Source organism: Labrus mixtus, chromosome 23 (genome assembly GCF_963584025.1).
Source record: "Labrus mixtus chromosome 23, fLabMix1.1, whole genome shotgun sequence".
Taxonomy (NCBI): Eukaryota; Metazoa; Chordata; class Actinopteri; order Labriformes; family Labridae; genus Labrus; species Labrus mixtus.
In genome coordinates, this window is record NC_083634.1 from 9,340,687 (window position 1) to 9,362,943 (window position 22,257).

Sequence of the window (22,257 nt, forward strand, 5' to 3'; positions counted from 1 at the left end):
TGCACACAACGCTACAGGATGCTACATGCTGTGGTTAATATCAGTATATATTTCACACATTATCTTTGATTATAACAGGAAGTAAGATATTCCGCTGTTAAGAAAATATTTAAATGATAGAAGATGACATACTCCGCACTACTGAGTTTTACACTCAGTTGTTGAACATGCTACACACACATAGGCTGAAATACACACACAGGCACAAACAGGATCCTATGGATGACAGATTGAAGGGGCTCCACACCAGGACCTGGACCGGTTACCAGACTAGCTCATGTAATAAATTATATTAAGAAGGTCTCACTTCATTAAAGCTCAGTTGATATTTTATTTTACCTTGCACAGCAAATTAAATAGCCTACTACTCATATATGGATGGAAGACTGTTCAAACATTTAATCTGGGTAATGAATACCCTACATTTAGGGAAGATACACTTTTATGTCTTTTTTACAGACAAATAAAAAGTAAAAAACGATGTCGGTTAGATCAAATGAGTTCACGTTTGTGCTATGTTAAACCATGTTACTATGACTATCACTGACTCCGAAAACAGCAATAAATGGGCTTTATTTGATTTTTTTTGAGCTTCAGGTAACAGAACAACTTAGCATTCATTTGCATGTGAAAAATGCTGCTTGATAAATGTTGTGCAGTCACTTTATACGGAGAGATCATGTGGTGACGCGTCACTAAGTAACAATCACTAATGTGATGTTATCTTCCCAGTGTTGTAAAAATATACTGATACAAAAACTGATGTGAAAAATAAAACTCCACTAAAAGTAAAAATCCTTCATTTAAAAAAAACCCTGTAAAGTTAAAGTATAAGTAGCTCTAGGCTTTGAAATGAGCAGTACTGCTACATTAATGTTTCTGTGTAGAGAGGTAGTTTAAGACTGAGTTAATTATATAATAATAAAGGCTGAGACTTTGTATGCTGATAGGTTTATTACAGAAAAGTAATGGTCGTTTCCACTGTTTAATCCCAGTTCAATACAGTAAACAACGGCATACATTTGTCCACTAGGTGTCACTGTAACATCACATTTAATCTGAGCCTCAAACCACACAGCCTTCTTTTATGTATGACTCAAGAATTATCCTTGAAGTTTGGGTTTTTAAATAAACCTAAATGAGAGTGTGTGTGTAGCTGTTTCGCTGTTTCCATCAAGTTGAAGCAAGGCAAAGAAAATGTAGCTCCTAATTGGCTTCTAAATCAACAGGTGAGTTGAATAAAGATGGCGACGTTTTCGACAGCTTTCAAGTCGACTCAACCTAATGTACACTTATTCTCGGAAAATGAACATATGTTGGCTTCTTCTGTGCGGGTGAGTTTCTAGTTTGAAAGTATAAGTGTGGTAAACTTGCAACACTTGCGACGGTCTGTGTGTTTGTTTACAGTGTGGCGTTGCTGCTCTCCTTACCTGTTTGTGTGACGAGCTCAGTGCCGACAGGTAAGACCAGGACAGAAACACCTCTGATGAATTTATCTGCGTCACAATGTTGGCGAGGCCTGGCGGAGAAGCAGTGAACTGTGAAAGCTCCAGGTAAACTGTGTATCCACGGCCATGCTAATAAATGTGTTAATATAGAAACTGCAGAGGTTTACATAGCCTACAGCATTATAAAAATATCCCTCACCCCAGGGGAAATAACACAAGTCAAGGCTGCTGTTTGAATTGATAATACAGGATACAGAGGCCTAGAATACAAGGTGGATATGCAGTTAGTGTTATTGTAGTGCACCTGTTAATTAAACTGTTGAATCAAAAAGCACAACTTCCTTCCCCCCGCCCCCTTTTTTTAAAATATGAATATTCCTTTTAAGATAATTGGATGTGAAAAATGGCTGCACGCTATGCAAAAAAAATAGCAAAAATTACACAGAAATTAATCTAATTTAAATTAAAATCCATAAGATGTGTCACACTGCCTATACTAAAAAACAAAATATTCAAAATAGAAATAATTTTGTTGATGTTTTTTTTTTTTTTTTTTTTTATAAGAATCTACTCTTAATGTCCTTACAGCTTAGCTAACATGACACCCTCTACATTATTTAATGGATTTACTCGTGAATTGATTCTTTATGTTTTCAGGAACATTTCAGACCAGATGTCTTGAGCGTCACTTTTTGCTATCGGTCAAGTCCAGTTTCCTCGGTCTAAAGACACGTTTTGACTTTGAAGGTACATTTCTTAATACTTCATGAGACACTGGGCTCCAGTAAAGATATTAGTAGTTGAAGTTGATGTTGAAGACCTTTTCCTGTAATTCATCAGACCAGTATGGACTCCACTTCTTGACTGGTCAGGAGGCCACACTCTGCGGTTACAGCGTCATCATCAGTGATGTAGGAGACCTGGTGTTTAGAGCTTCCTTCCTCGCCTGCCACGTCCAAAGCAAGGTAGATACTTCTCCTAATTTTGATGCTTTTTGACTTCATAACAATGCAACACTTCATTGTCTTTCCTCTGCAGACAGACACAGACTATCACCTGCGTCTGTGGTTTGTGAACGTACAGGCTGATGGGGAGGTGGAGGTGTATCCCTTCCAGCTTCACTGTTTACTTCAGGGTCAGTGGAGCCCCAGAGAGATCGTCTGTGAGGAAAACTACATGGAGGTGAGTCAGTAACCTGTGTAGACAGATATAGAGTCTTACTCACACCTTTAATTATCTCCTCTCTAATTAATAACAGAGAGATTAAAGAGAGAGGTTAAAGATAAGAACTAGTTTCCTTCAAAATAAAAGTCCAAAGGGGGGAAGAAAGAACATGGATGCTGCTGGATTGTATCTGCTCTAGAACTGAAGAGGAAATAGATTCAAAGGTGGACGTGCTAGGTTATAATAAGTTTGGATTTAACCCCAAAGAATAAGAGAATGCATTCTATTCACAAGACCAAAAGAAGGAAACTAACACAAATAGAAGAGAAAAATCCCAAGTAATGGAAGATTCAACGTTTCTAACCATCACAGGTTTGAAAAGAATAACTGTTCAATATAAGTTAAACAACACTATTCATAATTATTATTTTTTTTCTGGCAATTTGTATCCTTCAATCAACTTTTTCATCAGAACTTGAAGGTTAAATGTTCCGACATGTTCAGGGGTTGTAGAGGATTTAAACAGTTTGAATGAGGAAAATGAAGCCTCCTCTTTTTCTCTGCAGGTGTCTGTCCAGCGACCTCTCCTGCCTGTAACATCCAAAAATCAGAAGAAGGTAAATAAATGCCCCAAATGATGTCTTTTCCATGCCTTTCTGCAGAGGTTGTGGCTTATCACGTTTTTTATCAGTGATGTCATATTACTTCACTACACATCTCTGTTCATGCACAGATTTAGACATTTCGGGGTGAGTTGCATTTGTGAACACAGGCGGCCACATCTTTCAGCCTGAATTTTCCTAACGATTCCTGCCAGCCAACAAGTTGATATTGTCCTTACATTAAAGGACACGTAGCAATGATAAGAAGGCAAAAACTGTTATTGTCCAAATGTTCTTCTCTCTTCATCTTTTTGACGTTTTGTAAACATGACAACCAACGGCGTCCTTTTTGCGTCATGTCCTGCATCCCGATACCTCCTTCCCTGTCCTAAAATGTTCTACAAAGTGTTCCAGCATGTGTGAAAACAGCTTGTGTCTCATCAGGGATCTGATGGGGCAGACCTGGCTGTGATGTTCCACACAGCGGACCACCCTCCACGTGAAGCGAGGGTCTTGTCCCCAACTAAAGCTGCTGCTCTGGGTTACCACATCTCCCTACGCAGCTCGCACCTCATCCTCCGCTGTCCCTACTCTTCCCCCCGCTCATACTTTATCAAGGTAGTCGGATATGATATTGTTTACTCAGGAGTATCATACCATTATTGAGTGGATGTTGCATTTGGGTGTTTCTGTTTTCCCAGGACACGGGAGCGGATTTAGAGATCGTCAGAGCAACACTCATGTTCAGACTTCAGAGCAACTTACTGTCTGTTGACGTCACTGTTGCCTGTCCTCTGAGTGAGTATCATTTATCATTACATCACTTGATGACTGTCAGACTTAAAAGTGAAACGTCTCCTTTTTCTCTCACAGATGAGGCTGCAGCAGACGGGCCTGACCTGCTGTGGACGGTTCCTTTAATTCTGTCTCCATTAGTCCACGGTCAGTTTAAGGACAAAGGCGTGAGGATCGGGGTGAACGGCCGGAGTCTGACTGAGTCAGAGTTTAAAGAGAGAGGATTTAAGATGGGCCTGCAGGAGGGGACAGTGGAGGTCAGGATTCCTTTAGGAGCCAGTGGCGGACACATCAGGGTATACAAACGACGCAAGCTGTAGGACTACACCACCTGGGTACATCTGAATCATAACAGCAGAAAAAAAGAGCCCACTCAAACGGAAATAAAACTTCAAGACGACATGAAAATAGAAAAGTCAGGTATCATTTGGGTAAAGCATCAGGGTACAGATCAAAAACAGACACATTTCATCTTAAAGCTTCATCAACATGGAGGGTTAGGGTTACATCTGAGCCATAACTAGCCGTGTTTTCAGAATTAAAGGATACTTTTAACTTTAGAGTAGGTTGAAAAATAGGAAACCAGGAAAAGTCTCTGTTGGCCTGAACTGCACTTAACTCTCTTCAAATTACAGCCTTGAAATATTTGTAATTATGGTACCTAATTTTACACATCTAACTATTGTAAGAGGTAAATAATTTGTAATTGATCACACAGATTAAAGTACTGTAGCCAACGACAGGCTGAGTTTGTAATTTCAAGCGTCTGACAACATTACAGAACATATCACGACAGTGCGTGAGACTTAAGTTAAGACGCTTTTATCAAACCAGAAATATCTGTAACATCACTTAATCCAAAGAAACTAGAGTCCTGGACAAGTCATTTTACTTTGTGTGCCGATGCCTTAAAAGGATCCTGTCCATTATGTAGTCAGACTTTTAGATTGACAATATGAGTTTATCAGTTGCAAAAGTAAGCAATTTTTTCGAGAGGTATATTGATAAAGCACACGTGCCCGCAGCGTTTCCATTATGCCTTTATGACCCGTTTTACAGCAACCAGAGCAGTTGTTGTATGTATCAGTCATGAAGACCCCTAAATATAGGGCCATGTTTAAATCAAAAAGTCGGCTCACTTTTTGAAGGGGTAATGAGGCACAAGCCAACACTATGATCAAGATTACAACATAAAGGGTTTTACAGATAACACAGTATTCATAGAAGTGCCCGATAAAGGTTTCACATTTCAGTCTACCTTCTGTGTTTCTTTCAGAGTGGTGTTTTGATGGGACAGTACAGTCAGGCTATGTCGGTGGATCTGTTTTTCATGAGTCAGTGGGAGGATGAGCGCTGGCCTCTCACACAGTATCGCTCCTTCAGGCTCCTTAAGACTCCTCTCATCCCACAAATCCCCATTTTCACCGACAGTAAGGCTTTTATAGGCGTATTTCTCCGTGCATGTTGTGTAATAAAAAAAGAACAGAAGATTATCCTTTTGTCTGAGCCATCGGAGTTCACAGAAAAATCGATGTTTAGTGCACAATTTAACTCTTCAGCTCATTTATACTTTCATCACTTTTCTATCTCTCTGCTCAGACACAGTCCCGTCAGAGGGATTCTTTTCTGTCACTTTGGGCGTGTTTGCAGCCGACGTCTCTCTCCAGAAGGTGACGGTGGACGGTAGCGGTGACCTCCTAATTTGGACCTACAGCAACCAAACATTGAGCGACAAAGACCTCAGCGTGTCCAAACTCTCCCATCCCAACGGGAGTCACTCCTACCGAGTCCTTGTCCCGGTGTCACACCCAAAAGTAATCCCAGAGGTGAGATTTAACAGGCAGTTTTTTTTTTTATGTGTAGAAGTGGAAAAACGTGTGAGAAACAATCTGCTGTCTGATCTCAGCATATAGGTGGTGGCTTTAAGACGTACAGCATCTTTTTCACCTTCAGTCTTACCATCTCACCCAGTGGAGACGTTTTATACCATCATGCCTCTATAGAGCCAAGTGTTGAACATAAAGGTGAGTATGAGTAAGGTGAGATACTGAAGCTGATCTTTAAAGTTGTTAAAGTGTTTTGAGAAGTCTTCCATATTGGTGTTGAACGGGCTGGGATGAAAAACCAGACATGTAAGAATTAATGCTAACAATGGCATTTTAAGAAGGAGAATGATAAAATGGTGCCGTGTGGTAAATAGATGTCAATGTGAGCGCTATAAAGTGACAGAAAGTAAGAAATTCTTGATATTTTGATTCCCCTTTCAATGCATCCGCAGCATCATCTTCTCCCAAGCTTGAAGGGAAGTGCACAGAGAGCAGCCTGCTGGTGCTGCTGCACCACGGGGCCCAGTCTGAGCTGCAGTGGGAGCTCTACCTGGGAGTGCGTAAGGTGGACTGGGACCTGGTTAAGATGGGTGGGCTTGTGCTGGAGGCGGATGAGGACTACTTGACTGTGGAGATCCCCCTTTTCAGCCCCGTGATGAACTACGGGGTGACCAATCATAGCTTATTTTTTTTAACCTTATATGATATGAGAGAACATTTCATCTTTTGTCTCACTGAATCTGATAAGGGGATCGGTAAATGAACCATCAAGGATCAGAAACCAGCCTGGAGCTTGTCCTCTTTAAACCGTCTTAATGTACAGAGAGGATTCTAATGAGATATGGATAATACACCCATGGTGTATTTGTGTGATTATTCTTACTGTGATTTTGAAGATTTCTTGTCCCATGTAGGAGGTTACATTGAAGGGTTTTGTCGCTGGAGTCGAGGTGTCTGTTGTGGATGCGGAGTCCTTGAAACCAGAGGACCGTCTCGTCCATGAATGCACCTTCCCTGTGAGAGAGTTCCTGTGTATGCACTGCAAGCTACAACTGAAGCATGAACAAGTTTAAATGTTTTTTCTAAGTGTGAGTTAACATAAGCCTGACACTCACAGTGTTTCTCTTACAGTATGTTTGTCAGACGGGAGGATAGTGGCAGTAGTTGACACCACCCACACAATCCCGCCCGCTCAACCTAACCGAACCACCCTACTGGACCCGGGCTGTGTTCCCATGGAGACGGACAGTGCTAGAGCCCTGTTCAGCTTCAGCCTGGACTCCTGTGGGACAACTGTGAATGTAAGAGACCCTTTTATTTTTCCAAATTCACACAGCAAATAACACCTCTTCATCTTGATCTTGTTTTTCCCCAGACTGAAGGAAACTTCCTCCTATATGAAAACCAGATCAGTTACAGTCAAGATTTTCTTCCTTCCAAGGATCCTCTTATTCACAGAGATTCTCCCTACAGGTGAGGAACTCTTAAACTTTACTCAGTATGTCATTTAAATAAGATAATCGTGTTGATATCTTGTGTTTCAGACTGACAATTCAGTGCCGCTACCCGCTAAACGAGAGCCGCACTGTCGCTTTTCATCACCCTTTGACCTCCTCTCTCCATCTTTTACCCACTCCAGTCAAACGCATACGCAGGCAGGCAGCAACCACAGGTGTGTGTCTTACATCTTATCACAGAGATGTTGAATATAATATATGTATTTCAAATTGTTGTAAGTAACTATATGTTTAACCTCTTTGTTTCCTCTTTTTTTGTAGTGTAAGTTTGGACCACATGGATGCTAATCTCCATGGTTTTTCTTCTCTTTTCTACTCTTGGAGTGTCTGCCTGCCTTTTCTGTAAATCAAATAAATGAGCACTTTATATTTCACATTTTTAGTATGTGTTTGCCTTGAATTATTTACTGTTTTTTTAGCATCCTGATAAATCAGAAATTAAATGAAAACATGCATTTTCTTTTTAGTCTACTTTTATGATTGTACTTTTTACATTTCTGGCTTAAATAAGAACAGCGACGATGTGTGAGTGAAGGTAAATGGTAATGGTAAATGGACTTGAGCTTATATAGCGCTTTTCTAGTCTTCCGACTACTCAAAGCGCTTTTATTCCACCTATCACACCCTTTCACACACTGATGGTAATGATCGCTATGTAGTATCATCAGAAGTAACTAATCCCATTCATACACCACCACTGAAGCAGTGGGGGCAATTCAGGGTTAAGTGTCTTGCCCAAGGACACATCGGACATGTTGCTCAGCTGGGGATCGAACCCTTGACCTTCCGGTTGAGAGGCGACAACTCTATCAACTGAGCCACAGCCGGTGAACCAGAGAGAAACCACGAGAGCTGTAACAAACCTTTTTATGGCACAGTATTTTTGATAAAGCGGATGCACAGGTTCAATTGATAAAACTACAACAATCCCTGCTAGCTGGAGTGTGTGGATTTGTTGCGGTGTGATGGCTCTTTTGGAAGCAGCCTGTGAACCATTCAACCAACACCAAACTGAATCCAACGAAAAATCCATAAAAAACAATGAGCCCCCTCTAAAGAGGTGGTGTGAAACCCAGAGTGGCCTTGCTCACCTCTGGTAAAGGTTCACAAAGCTGGAAATCTCAATCATGAAAGAAGCTAAAAAAAAAACCATACAAAGACAAATCCAAAAATGATGTAAATATAAAACCTGTTAGTAAAGGTGCATCATTGCCATGTCTCTGACTAAAATTTCCTATAATTGTTCTATGTTCTGTAAACTTTGAGTTGTCCCATCAATGTTTTTTTTTGTTTTTGCTTTCATTAAAGGTAATAAATCATGGGTGCCATTTTTGTGTCTCTATGTTTAAGAATCATAATAAAGCTTGAGGTTTAACAAACCTAGCTTATACAATAAGGCATTTAAGAACCCATATCCTAAATGTCATTAGTCACAGCTACCTAATGTATGCAACGTAAATGGTCCATTGATTTAAGCTACCTTGATTACAAATGAACTACACCTGTGCGCATAAAACTTGCAGGCCTCTGCTTGGTTACTGAGTAAAATGCCTTATAAAAGCTGTTGTAGCAGGCTGCCAAACATTGCCACATTTGCCTGGATATACCAAACTACTGGTTCACTGTAGCTTGTGTTGATTAGCAGGTGTAGTTTGCTAGCTTTAGACACTGCCAGCACATCTGTAGCTATGGATTTGAAGTTATACCTGAGGTAAGCAGCTTTTGGGGGTAATTTCTTGGTTGACATTGTTACTACTTTTAGTGCTTTTTGTGACTTCTTTGCTTTTTTTTCTCACAGTGTGACCTTCCTCCTGTCTGTCTGGGCAACTGCAAAATGTGATCAAATCCCTGATGGTAAGATTAAATGTTATTTTGAAATGTTCTAAAATATGTTCTCTCTTTTATTTGGCTGACACTTTGTTTGTTAATGCAGAAGTGCTTCATATGGAGTGTCGTGATTGTTACTTCATGATAGCTGTTGATCTCTCCTTCACTGGAAATGAACCTCATTTTGAGGTTGTTGGTAAGGGCTGCACTTCTTTTTTTTTTTTTTCTTTTTTTTTAAAGGAAGGTGCCTTTAAAAAAAAAATTCTCAGTTTAAACAAAACTGGTGATTTCCTTCTAGATTTTCAGTTTTTTCTTACCACTGTAACTTTTGCTGCTTTGCTAAAGTGCTCATGATGGATAGGCCGGATCTTTGTAACATAGCAATAAGTAAGGTCTTTTACCTGCTTTTTGTAACATAACAATGAGTAAGGTCTTTTTTCCTGCTCTTTTGTAATGTTAACAGACAATGAGTAAGGTATTTTACCTGCTTCTTGTAAAGTGTCTCGAGATAACACTTGAGTTGACGCTATACAAATAAAAGTTGATTGATTGATAGATGAGACTGGTGTGTATCCCATCACTACTCAATATGCTGCAGAGTGTGGAGCTCAGAGCCTCTTACTTTGGCTGTCACACTGACAACAAAGTATGCACAAATTGAATATACAATTTGAATCTCTGAGGTCCATATGAGCTGTAAACCTAAGAATGTGGTGTTTTTTCAGGATGATGTAGTTTTCACATTCAATTTCAACCTGGTTGCGACTCATGAAGGACAGGAGGTCACCTACGCCTACACCTAAGACCTGTTCTCCATCCCTCCCCTGGTCTCCCAGAGAGGTTACCTGTGAGCTCAACTACATGGAGGTAAGTATAGGTGGGTTATAAATTACATATGAGGCTTATTAAATGGTTTATAAATCCTTGTTTCTCTGTAGGTGTCTGTGAGGAGTGAAGTCAATGCTGCGCTGAAACCTGTAGGTTAACACTTGAGTGCTGAGCAGTATGTGTGAAGTTGTCACCTTATTTCTATATCTTTAGTAACCTCTTCCCTCTAGTCCTATTCCTCAGCCACATCTGACTGGCAGGTGATGATTCATGGGAATGGGGAGCAGTTAATGGCCATGAGCCTCTCTCAAGCTCGTATGCAGGGCTACGTGTTTGACTTGACGGAAGGACGACTTGTATTTCGTACTTCGTATGGACAACCTGACTCATTCAGCACTGAGGTAAACTACTGACTTAATTGCATTTTCTCTATGGTATGTAAAGTTTCTAAACCTATTGTCTTGCCCAGACACTAAAAAAGGTCTTGAGTAGAAGCCTAGTCTGAAGTAGGATTTTTGATTCTGTCTCTCTCCAGGTGAACGGTGTTCCAGTAGAGGTCATCCATGCAACTTTATTCTCCAGACAACGCTGGGTCATCCTCATGGTTGACCTGGTGGCTGCTTGTCCCATGAGTAAGTACAGCAATCTGCTAGAATTTCCATATCATGACTATTAACAAGTAAGCTGTAAGTCAACAGGTGCGGGCTCATATGACAACAATGGCTACATGATGTGGGAGATTCCTGAGGTCCTGTACCCACTGGTATCTGGTCTACATGAGATGCAAATAAATCTTGGCGCCAATGGTGAACCTGTCGAGCAGCCGCTTGCAGAGGAGAGGGGCTACGTTGTGGAGAAGCACGACAAAAATGGTGCAGATCAGCATTCCCTACAATGCTGAAGGAGGAACCAGGAAGGTCTGGAATCAATTAATGTAGTTGATGCAACCAAACACAGGATCAGAGTCTTTGGAAAGTGATTGTATACCTTCACATCTGTTGCAGAGTTCTGTGTCTGATGGCCTCTTTGAATACTACATGTTTGATCTGTACTTGGAGAAGCTCTCTGTGGATGAGGATCACTTGGAAACCAGACTTCGCTGTCACGCCCTCTTTTCACAGAAGACCGTAGGTCAAATAACCCAACATTCATCTCGTGACTGTAACCATAATCTGACTGGCTTTAAATTCCAGGAACAGTTCTCGAGCAGCACACCTTCACAGTCTACCTCGGAGATGTCCCTGAAGATGTTGAGTTGATGGCGGTTCATTTGAATGGGCAAGAATTCCCAGTTCTCTTTACAAATGATAGAAGCCTCACAATTGCAGAAGTTTTTCATCCTAACAACACTCATGGCTACACTCTGAAGGTGCCTTTTGATGATCCTCTTGTCACACGGCAGGTAAAAAGGACTATATATATATATTTGTTCATTGATGTCTTCATACATCTTCCTGGTTGGTGTCTGAGTTCATATTTTCTGCATTCCAGTTCTCCAAAGAAGATGCAATGATGCAGCACAAGGTGGACATCAACTACACTCTGACTGTGCTGCCTGAAAATGAGCCTTTTTACCACCTTGAAACAGTCATGGTGTTGGTGGATGTCTGTAAGTCTCTAAACTAATTTTGAGAATGAATCAGTTCATTATGTATATAAAGTAAAGATACCCATTGACTTGTATTTCACAGCTCCTCCAGGTTTTGATGCCGTCTGTTCTGAGTCTGGGATCAGCTTCAGACTGGACAACCGGCCTTATGACTACCTGTGGGAGACCACTATCGGTTCAGACCCTCTGACCCCAGAGCTGGTGGCCCAGCACGGCTACATCGTGAGCAATAACAGCCAGAGTCTGCTGCTCGAGGTGCCGCTCTTCACTCACGGCTATGAGTACGAGGTGAGATGAGGTATATCACTCATTGGAAACATCAACTCTTGTACTCTTAAGGTATAAAGTTGTCTTGATCAGTTACTAAGCTGCATTTGTTTTACAGGATATTACTCTGAAGGGCTTCTTCGGTACTTTTCAGATCCTCGTAAGGGATCATGAAACGTCTACGGTCCAGAGCTCCACTGTTATGACTTGTCCTTTCACTACCAACGAATTCGTCAGTAAGAACATCTTTTATTTCACTGTCATGGCCGCAATCTGTCATACGTGCTTGATTCGTACTAACATCTTTCTGCAGTGTGTTCAACTGATGGGCGGATGACTGTGGTGGCCGACTTGTCTCTGGCCATCCCGAGTGGAGGAGAACAAACCTCACTGACAAATACTGTGGACCCAAAGAGACTGATGACACCAGGGCTCTTTTCTCTTTCCCACTAAACAGCTGTGGATCCACAGTCCAGGTACTGCTGCGTTCTTATTAGCCCTGTTGCAATATTTTAATGTATCTAAATATTTGTTTGCGTGCTCTCGTTTCTCAAGCTCTGCGAGGAATACGTGACCTATGAAAACGAGATCTTCTTCAGCACGAAGTTGGGTGCGCTGAAAAATCCAGCAGACTCAATTGAAAGGTGTGTATTTTAAACCCTCAATGTTGCATTGAGTAGATTAGGTGAAAGCGCTAAACTCATTCCTCTTGTCTTGCAGGGTGACGATGCAGTGCACATATCCTCTGGCTGGACTGCATTGCCTCTTCTCTGACCACAGGTTTGAGTCTGACACTGAGGGTTTTGGGCGTATCGTGCATTCCACACACACCCCTGGAGGTAGGTGATAATTTTGAACTTGCTAAACCTAAGTCAATCACAACATCCCAAAGCTTAATTTTTAATTTTCTTCAGGCCTACAGAGTCCCACCATTCCGCCAACTACTGCGTCACCACAAGACCAGTCTCAATAACACGTCAAAGACAGGTTTGTTGTGGTTTTTAAATTTGAACAATTACTTTTCTGTTTGGTCTTTAATCTTTTTGACAACTCGTAAAGGTTCTGGAGGATCCTCAGAAGCTAAAGTGGTGCCACATTTCTGATTGTTGATGCATGTGTTAAGAGTTTAATAAACTTGTGTCTTGAATACTTTTGACTTGTCATTTAGACTTGAACACTACATGGGCAGTGACTCAGTGGAGTAGCTCATATTACCTAAAGCTCTGTGTTTCATTTGATCCAATCGATGATTATGGGGAACGTGAGGTCTTTGGGCAATAAGACGGACGAACGCGACATGCTTGTCCGGCACAGTGGGAATACCGCAAGTGCAGTATTATGTGCTTCACGGAGACATGGCTGCCCTTGGACATCCCAGATCACAGCGTGGCGGTACCCGGCTTAAGGACTTGTCGGGCTGACAGGGACGTTATTAAGAGAGGTGAAGGAACGTCTCTGCAGCCCGGACATACACCTGTTAGCTGTTGGAATGCGCCCCTATTACTTGCCCAGGGAATTACGTACACCATTGTTATAGCTGTTTACATCCCACCGTCAGCTGATGCAGAGTCTGCGAGTGATGCCATTCACTCAACAGTCTCACAGCTTCAAACTAAGCATCCAAATGCTTTTGTGGCCATTACCGGGGACTTCAATCATGTAAAAATGGACAAAACACTACCCACTTTTCATCAATATGTTAACTGTCCAACTAGAGAAAATAAAACACTGGACCTTCTGTATGCTAACGTTAAGGAAGCATACACTGACACCAGAGTATATATATCCCCCTGGTCCAAAGGCAGTCTGTGACCACAAGGACTGTTAGGAGGTGGACACAGGAGAGCAATGAGGCACTGCAGGACTGCTTTGAGTCCACAGACTGGGATGTACTCTGCGAGCCACATGGAGAGGACATTAACAGCATGACTGACTGCATCACAGAATACATTAAATTCTGTGAAAACACTGCTTTACCGGCCCGGATTGTGCGCTGTTTTCCTAAAAACAAACCCTGGATCACCAGTGACCTGAAAGCCCTTCTCAACAAAAAGAAACAAGCCTTCAGGTCGGGAAACAGGGACGAACTGAGGAGGATACAGCATGATCTGAGGGAGTGCAAGGACTCATACAGGAGAAAGCTGGAGGCCAAACTCCATCAGAACAACGTGAGGGATGTGTGGATGGGAATGAGGGAAATCACTGGTTTCAAGGAGAGAGAAAGGCAGCCTGGAGAGGGCAAATGAGCTAAACCTGTTCTTCAACCGGTTTAGTTCACAGCCTTCAGCTGCCTCTCACACCTCAAACAACACCCCTGTCCTTCACACATCCCAGCCTCCCTTTGTATTTTACCCCATGGTCAACGCTTTGGACTCTGGCCCTGCACCACAGGCGTGCACTTCCCCCTCTGAGGTGAATTGCGCCATTTCCCCCCCCCGACTCTAATAACTGGCCAGGTTATGAGACAGCTGGAGAAACTACACCTTAGCAAGGCTCCAGGCCCGGATGGCATCAGCCCAAGGGTTCTGAAGACCTGCGCCAGCCAGCTGTCTGAGATTCTGCTACACCTCTTCCACCTGAATCTGAGCCAGGAGAGGATACTGGTGCTGTGGAAAACATCCTGCTTGGTCCCGGTCCTAAAGAAGACGACACCATCTGATCTCAAGGACTATGTTTGAGTGTTTGAGAGTCTCGTCTTGACCCGGCGCAGGTGAAACCATCCCTTGACCCTCTACAATTTGCCTACCAGCCACACCTGGGAGTGGACGATGCCATCATCTACCTACTGCAGTGTTCTCACTTACCACTGGAGGGAAACGGCTGCACTGTGAGAATCACCTTTTTTGATCTCTCCAGTGCATTCAACACCATCCAGCCACGACTGCTTGAAGAGAAGCTGCAGTTGATGGGTGTGGACTTGTCCATCTCCTGGATTACTGACTACCTGACAGACAGACCAGTTTGTTCGACTTGACTCCGCAGGGTTCAGTCTGGAACGGTGGAGAGTAGTACAGGAGCTCCACAGGGGACTGTGCTGTCTCCTTTTATTTTCACCTTGTACACCTCTGACTTTCAGTACAACTCCAGGTGATGACTCTGCGGTGGTTGGGTGTATAAATGATGGGCAAGAGGGGGAGTACAGAGAGCTGGTGGATAACTTTGTGGAGTGGACAGGAAGAAATCACCTGATTCTGAACATGGATAAGACCAGGGAGATGGTGATCGTCTTCAGAAGGAAGAGGACAGAGCCACCACCGCTGTGCATCCTGGGAGAGGACGTGTCTGTGGTGGAGGAGTACAAGTACCTGGGTATCAACATAGACAACAAACTGAACTGGAAGGCCAACACTCAGGCTGTGTACAAGAAGGGGGTGAGCCGACTCTACTTTATGAGGAAGTTGAGATCCTTCAACGTGTGCAGCAAGATGTTGGAGATCTTCTATCAGTCTGTTGTGGCCAGTGCACTGTTCTCTGCTGTGGTCTGCTGGGGGAGCAGCATTGGAGCTGGTGACACCAAGAGACTGGACAAACTAATTAAGAAGGCCTGTTCTGTGACAGGCTACAAGCTGGACTCTTAAACTGTTATCCATTATGGATAATCCTGATCACCCTCTGCACACCTTACTTCTCCAACAGACTGATCCAACTCTGCTGTCACAAGGACAGATACAGGAAATCATTCTTACCGAAGGCCATAACTCTGTACAACAGCTCACTCTTGCAAGCAGAGAACTGTCATCATGATAATATCTGTCTCTCCATACTGTAATCTGTTCTGCATGTTAAATTTACAAATTATCCCTGCACTCAAGTTCACTTCATTTGTCTGTCTACTCGCCATAATATTGAATAGTTTCTGCTGATAACATGTCAACACCCTTGCACTTTAACTTATGTATCACTGATTGCACAGCTCTGGACTGCTCCCTATGTCAATACTGTTCATTTACAACTCTGTTTTTGCACAGTTACATTTATCTCCAGCAAAGTATGTTGTCTTTAATACTAGTAATGGTAAGTTAAATCCTGGTCGTATATATTCACATTCTTTTGATATTTTTAGTGCTTATTTACTTTGTAATTAATATTATATTGTGTGTTTTGACAACTTGCTGCTGTAACGCCACAATTTCCCAGTTTGGGATCAATAAAGTAATTCTATTCTATTAAAGTTAAAAATGGATTGCAAGATTTGAAGAATTGCACAAATATGTTAAGTCATTGGGACAGTGGAAAAGTTCAAGAGACCCCAATATTTGTGTCTAACAGCTATTTAAAGCCACAGTTCAGTGCACTGAACTTCTGTTATTGTGATACTGTTGTCAGGTCGCTAGACAGTGCATAATACCCCAAAGAGGCAAGTGCTGCAGCCAAGCTGAATGCAAGTCTGACTTCGTTGCCTCTCTGCATTTACATACAGGTGGGTTTATTGTCCTCAAAACCACATGCATGGAAACCAGTATGATGGTTAAGAGTGTTGTGATTTTTTTTTCCATTAAAGTATAATGTTTGAAATCTGCTATTTTTAAAGTTGTGTGAAAAGTTAAGACGTACACTAGCATGTGGAAAAGCTGAGACACATTAAAGGGGTTGGTTTTATTTTGCTAATGATTCAGAAATCATAGAGAGCTAAATTAAATAGTTCATGTTCTTATGTGTGTATGTTTCTTGTTGACTTAAAGAGTTGTGTGAATGAGATATTTGAGACGAGTAGGCTAATATGAATGAGGAAAATCCGGAGCTACTCAGGTTAACATTGTTTAATGTGTAGGCCCAATGCAATGTACAATTAGTTAGAAGTATGTTTAATATGTAAAGGAATTGGAGAATAAATCCTGCAGCCGAGCTGAACGCAAGTCTGACTTTGCATACAAACACTGCAGGGTACTATTGCATTGAACCCACCAACCTGTCAATCAGGTCAACTACTAGCCTCATTGTGAATAATGCTTGTTTACCATCATGGATGGGTTATCAAAAATTCACTGGATTTTTTTTTTCTTGAACCAGACTGTTAACATGACTGTCTGCTGTAAAAACTGGCTTTTTGGAATGGTATTTATGTGACCAGCCTTAAGCAGACACTGAAACTGCAGGATTTAACACTTCCTCATTGCCTTGATCGATAACCAACAGCAGGGTCCAGCTCTTTTTAATGACCGAGGCATTTGATACAGGACTGTCCAAACAAGCAGTCAGCTGGAGTGACTAATTCAGACAGAATCAAATGTGTGTGGACAGAGGGTTACACTTCTAGATCTCTAAAAGTAATCAAAGATGTGTCTCATTCATTACAGTTATTTTGACCACAGCGTTTTTGAATGCCCAATAAAATGTTAACACTTATGGTACGGCTCGACACCCACTCAAGACCAGAATCTCTCCCAGTTACAGCTTGATTTAATGAAGTAATTCTGTTTTCAAATGCAATAAGCCACTGAATCTGCCTTCATTATTCACATCATTGAGTCCAACTACTGTACACAATTACTGGACTGTATAGACATCTTGGTATTTGTCAATGAATCCTTTTCCTCCTTACATCCAGCAGTTCGTAAAAAGGTTTTAATTGAAGTTAAGTTTATAATTCTGAGTAAAGACTAGCTGCTGCTGTCACCTTTGTCTGTTTGACTGGTGATGTCTTACACATGTACACCTCGTCTCAAATGCTCTGGACACTGTATCATGGAGCTTTGATGTTCATCAGTTTGCTGTATGCGCATGTGGCCTGGCCTTTGTCCATATGTTGACTTAACTCTGGTTTCATTTACAAATCCAATTTAAGTCTGCTTCCTTTGTATCTCTTCCAGACTACAGGGACTTATGCAAGGTCCCAGTATTGTTTTTCTGTTGCAAAGGTCAGAATTGAACTGTTGAAGGACATTTATAGTCCCAGTAAAGCCATACCAGATATTTGTGGCTAAACAGTGTAAAATTTCTGTTAACAGATGGAGACTTTGAACTGTTGTGAAGTTTTTTTTTTAAAATAACTTTACTAGTTTCAACATATCTGAAGTGTTGCTAACTATGCCAATGAAATTAACTGTAGGTCAGTAACAGGGTAGGTTGTAACCACAAAGGAATTTAAATCTACAGGCATAACTTTATACTTAACAATTTATTATTTTTTGCATTTAAAATACATTAATGCTGTCAAAGTACAGCAGTCACTTTGACTTATGCAGATCCTCTAGTTAGAGAAGTCCTGTTAGAGAAATCAGAATTAGCTAGGATATCTTAACTTGCAAGATCTTCAATCTTACAATACATACCTCTTTTTAGAAACATAGTTCAGAAAGCTGGACACTTTGTCCTTAGCTGCAGGACGGTAAGCTGGTCGTCTGGAGACAGGTTTTCTGAAGCGTTTGGTAGTCAACACTGGTGTTTGAATCACAGTTATGGGCTCCTTGGTAGAATCCATTAGCTCTAGCATAAAACCAAATAAACTGTCAGTATTTGATAAGCTGAAGTTGTGGGTTATTTAGTTTAACTGACGAACCACCAGGGACGATAGTCGATTTTGGTGAATTCAGTCACTTTTTAAGTTCTATTTCAAATCAAATCACCCCGGTGTAGCACCGTGTTTGCAAACCACCTACCTCCAGTGGTGTGTGTGGAATGCACGATACGCCCAACACCTGCTGTGTCAGACTCAAACTTGTGCCCAGAGAAGAGGCGAAGTAGTCCAGCCAGAGGATATGTGCACTGCATAGTCACCCTGCAAGACAAAAGCAAAAAGAGTTTGTATTAATGAGTGGTTTAGATTTGAAAGAGTCAAAGTTGTTGGGGTTCAAAAACACACCTGTCAATTTCATTGCCCGAGTCTGTTGGATTTCTCAGTGCACCCAACTTCTTGCTGAAGAGCTTGTTTTCATAGGTCACGTATTCCTCGCCGAGCTTGAGAAACAATATAAACAGATATTTAGATACATTAAAATATTGCAACAGGGCTAATAAGAACGCAGCAGTACCTGGACTGTGGATCCACAGCTGTTTAGTGGGAAAGAGAAAAGAGCCCTGGTGTCATCAGTCTCTTTTGGTCCACAGTTTTTGTCAGTGAGATTTGTTCGCGCAAGAACTCCTCCACTCGGGATGGCCAGAGACAAGTCGGCCACCACAGTCATCCGCCCATCAGTTGAACACACTGCAGAAAGATGTGTGCGAGTCATCGAGCCTGAATGCAAGATCCCAGCCATGACACAGTAAAGTACAAGATATTCTTACTGATGAATTCGTTGGTAGTGAAAGGACAAGTCTTGAGAGTGGCGCTCTGGACCGTAGACGTTTCATGATCCCTTACGAGGATCTCAAAAGTACCGAAGAAGCCCTTCAGAGTAATATTCTGTAAAACAAATGCAGCTTAGTAACTGATCAAGACAACTCTGTACCGTAAGAGTTGATGTTTCCAATGAGTGATATACCTCATCTCACCTCGTACTCATAGCCGTGAGTGAAGAGCGGCACCTCGAGCAGCAGACTCTGGCTGTTATTGCTCACGATGTAGCCGTGCTGGGCCACCAGCTCTGGGGTCAGAGGGTCTGAACCGATAGTGATCTCCCACAGGTAGTCATAAGGCCGGTAGTCCAGTCTGAAGCTGATCCCAGACTCAGAACAGACGGCATCAAAACCTGGAGGAGCTGTGAAATACAAGTCAATGGGTATCTTTACTTTATATACATAATGAACTGATTCATTCTTAAAATGACTTTAGAGACTTACAGACATCCACCAACACCATGACTGTTTCAAGGTGGTAAAAAGGCTCATTTTCAGGCAGCACAGTCAGAGTGTAGTTGATGTCCACCTTGTGCTGCATCATTGCATCTTCTTTGGAGAACTGGAATGCAGAAAATATGAACTCAGACACCAACCAGGAAGATGTATGAAGACATCAATGAACAAATATATATATAGTCCTTTTTACCTGCCGTGTGACAAGAGGATCATCAAAAGGCACCTTCAAAGTGTAGCCATGAGTGTTGTTAGCATGAAAAACTTCTGCAATTGTGAGGCTTCTATCATTTGTAAAGAGAACTGGGAATTCTTGCCCATTCAAATGAACCGCCATCAACTCAACATCTTCAGGGACATCTCCGAGGTAGACTGTGAAGGTGTGCTGCTCGAGAACTGTTCCTGGAATTTAAATCCAGTCAGATTATGGTTACAGTCACGAGATGAATGTTGGGTTATTTGACCTACGGTCTTCTGTGAAAAGGTGGCGTGGCAGCAGGGGAGTGGCCAGTGTCCTGTGACAGCGAAGTCTGGTTTCCAAGTGATCCTCATCCACAGAGAGCTTCTCCAAGTACAGATCAAACATGTAGTATTCAAAGAGGCCATCAGACACATAACTCTGCAACAGATGTGAAGGTATACAATCACTTTCCAAAGACTCTGATCCTGTGTTTGGTTGCATCAACTACATTAATTGATTCCAGACCTTCCTGGTTCCTCCTTCAGCATTGTAGGGGATGCTGATCTGCACCATGTTGTCGTGCTTCTCCACAACGTAGCCCCTCTCCTCTGCAAGCGGCTGCTCGACAAGTTCACCATTGGCGCCAAGATTTATTTGCATCTCATGTAGACCAGATACCAGTGGGTACAGGACCTCAGGAATCTCCCACATCATGTAGCCATTGTTGTCATACGAGCCCGCACCTGTTGACAATTTACAGCTTACTTGTTAATTGCCTTGAAAATAGAAACTCTAGTGAATGAGGGATTGCTGTACTGACTCATGGGACAAGCAGCCATCAGGTCAACCATGAGGATGACCCAGCTTTGTCTGGAGAATAAAGTTGCATGGATGACCTCTACTGGAACACCGTTCACCTGGAGAGACCGAGAATCAGAAACTTACTTTAGACTTTTGGTGTCTACAAAAAAGGTGTAGGGAATTTTAATACCATTGAGAAAAGTCAGTAGTTTACCTCAGTGCTGAATGAGTCAGGCTGTCCATACGGTGTACGAAATACAAGCCTTCCATACGTCAAAGCAAATGCATATCCCCGGTTCTGAGCCTCTGTAAGGTTTATGGTTAAGGGCTCATCCCCCTGAAACATCACCTGCCATTCAGATATGGCTGAAGTATATGCCTGGAAGTAAAATTGAAAGCACAGCAATTTTATGACAGTTATTGTACTCAATGATGCAATGTTAAGATATTTTAGCTACATGTAAATCAGTCAAGTTTTCACAGGTGGTTGTTTCAAACACACAGTTTGGACAGTAGCATCCCAGTAGTCTCTTTTTGTTCCAGTTGGACAGGTCACATCACTCCTCACAGACACCTACAGAGAAGAACAGGTTAATAAGAGTCTATAAAAAGTCATTAAAATTTTGTAGTGGAGTTTAGGTTACCTCCATGTAGTTGGGCTCACAGGTAACCTCTCTGGGAGACCAGGGGAGGGATGGAGAACAGGTCTTGTTCAAGGCGTAGGTGACCTCCAGTCCTTGATGCATAGCTACCAGATTGAAATTGAATGTGAACGCTCCGTCATCCTGAAATAAAACCATAATGTCAAATTACAGCTCAAATGGACGAGAGATTTGAAAAAAATAAATAAAAGAGTTTTCATACTTTGTTGACAGTGTGACAGCCGAAGTAAGAGGCTCGGAGCTCCACACGGTCAGGTGAAGGAACACCGCTGACAGAGTATCCACACTCTGCAGCATACTGAGTAGTGATGGGATACACACCAGTCTCATCTAGAGGGTAAAAACACAACTAATGGTCATCCGTCACACCCAACAAAACTAATTTATTTAATGATCTTTTCCTTTTTTTTTGTAGAAAAAAAAAAATACAAGCCATGCAGCCCTTACCAACAGCCTCAAAATGAGGTTCATTTCCAGTGAAGGAGAGATCAACAGCTATCATGAAGTAACGATCACGACACTCCATATGAAGCACTTCTGCATTAACAAACGAAGTGTCAGCCAAATAAAAGAGAGAACGTATTTTAGAACATTTCAAAATAACATTTAATCTTACCATCAGGGATTTGATCACATTTTGCAGTTGCCCAGACAGACAGGAGGAAGGTCACACTGTGAGAAAAAAAAGCAAATAAGTCACAAAAAGCACAAAAAGTAGTAACAATGTCAACCAAGAAATTACCCCCAAAAGCTGCTTACCTCAGGTATAACTTCAAATCCATAGCTACAGATGTGCTGGCAGTGTCTAAAGCTAGCAAACTACACCTGCTAATCAACACAAGCTACAGTGAACCAGTAGTTTGGTATATCCAGGCAAATGTGGCAATTTTTGGCAGAGTTTGCTACAACAGTTTTTATATGGCAGCATACTACTCAGTAACCAAGCAGACACCTTCAGGTGTCCCAGCCACAGGTGTAGCTCATTAGCTATCAAGTTAG

The 22,257-nt window shown here is 41.9% G+C and overlaps 2 protein-coding genes, 1 long non-coding RNA gene and 1 pseudogene across 7 annotated transcripts in view; 3 read left to right on the forward strand and 1 right to left on the reverse strand.

Annotated features, from left to right (window-relative positions):
• LOC132958044 (uncharacterized) overlaps positions 1-21,385 on the reverse strand; it is a 29,380-nt gene extending 7,995 nt beyond the window's left edge. The window contains exons 1-15 of one of the 3 annotated variants that reach the window (XM_061030639.1): positions 21,241-21,385; positions 21,099-21,170; positions 20,811-20,975; positions 20,616-20,712; positions 20,321-20,538; positions 20,083-20,233; positions 19,808-20,016; positions 19,603-19,720; positions 19,315-19,520; positions 19,108-19,225; positions 18,855-19,027; positions 18,686-18,780; positions 18,483-18,601; positions 18,147-18,309; positions 18,000-18,071 (exon numbers count right to left, since the gene is read on the reverse strand). In XM_061030639.1, coding sequence (XP_060886622.1) covers positions 18,005-18,071; positions 18,147-18,309; positions 18,483-18,601; positions 18,686-18,780; positions 18,855-19,027; positions 19,108-19,225; positions 19,315-19,520; positions 19,603-19,720; positions 19,808-20,016; positions 20,083-20,233; positions 20,321-20,538; positions 20,616-20,712; positions 20,811-20,975; positions 21,099-21,170; positions 21,241-21,342 — 2,073 coding nt within the window. In that variant the 5' untranslated portion in view covers positions 21,343-21,385 and the 3' untranslated portion in view covers positions 18,000-18,004. Of the gene's footprint in view, positions 1-17,986; positions 18,080-18,146; positions 18,310-18,482; positions 18,602-18,685; positions 18,781-18,854; positions 19,028-19,107; positions 19,226-19,314; positions 19,521-19,602; positions 19,721-19,807; positions 20,017-20,082; positions 20,234-20,320; positions 20,539-20,615; positions 20,713-20,810; positions 20,976-21,098; positions 21,171-21,240 lie in introns of those variants that run through there. The other 2 variants (XM_061030641.1, XM_061030638.1) reach the window with 2 other exon arrangements.
• LOC132958654 (uncharacterized) lies at positions 1,239-7,739 on the forward strand. Of its 3 annotated transcripts, none has more exons than XM_061031621.1 (18): positions 1,239-1,334; positions 1,408-1,460; positions 2,106-2,195; positions 2,289-2,413; positions 2,487-2,630; positions 3,179-3,229; positions 3,659-3,832; positions 3,916-4,012; positions 4,088-4,305; positions 5,286-5,439; positions 5,609-5,835; positions 5,916-6,033; positions 6,288-6,502; positions 6,750-6,867; positions 6,967-7,136; positions 7,211-7,308; positions 7,380-7,507; positions 7,614-7,739. In XM_061031621.1, exons 1-18 carry the CDS (start codon positions 1,285-1,287, stop codon positions 7,616-7,618), a joined length of 2,235 nt encoding a protein of 744 aa, XP_060887604.1. In that variant the 5' UTR covers positions 1,239-1,284; the 3' UTR covers positions 7,619-7,739. The 3 variants fall into 3 exon arrangements, with proteins under 3 accessions (XP_060887604.1, XP_060887605.1, XP_060887607.1); XM_061031622.1 differs by having other exon boundaries at positions 2,532-2,630; XM_061031624.1 differs by lacking the exons at positions 7,211-7,308; positions 7,380-7,507; positions 7,614-7,739 and having other exon boundaries at positions 6,750-6,851; positions 6,967-7,114.
• On the forward strand, positions 8,918-13,032 carry LOC132958915 (uncharacterized; annotated as a pseudogene).
• LOC132958051 (uncharacterized) lies at positions 9,776-10,140 on the forward strand. The gene is made up of 3 exons (XR_009666705.1): positions 9,776-9,825; positions 9,905-10,046; positions 10,118-10,140. It is a non-coding gene; the product is annotated as an uncharacterized LOC132958051 (long non-coding RNA).
• Positions 21,386-22,257: the final 872 nt, after the last annotated feature.

Excerpts from the sequence above, each read along its gene's own strand:
- LOC132958654 (XM_061031621.1), top strand. The coding sequence starts at position 1,285 with ATGTACACTTATTCTCGGAAAATGAACATATGTTGGCTTCTTCTGTGC. Across the intron at positions 2,196-2,288 it reads GACACGTTTTGACTTTGAAG|ACCAGTATGGACTCCACTTC; the intron begins GTACATTTCTTA and ends GTAATTCATCAG. Across the intron at positions 5,836-5,915 it reads ACCCAAAAGTAATCCCAGAG|CATATAGGTGGTGGCTTTAA; the intron begins GTGAGATTTAAC and ends GTCTGATCTCAG.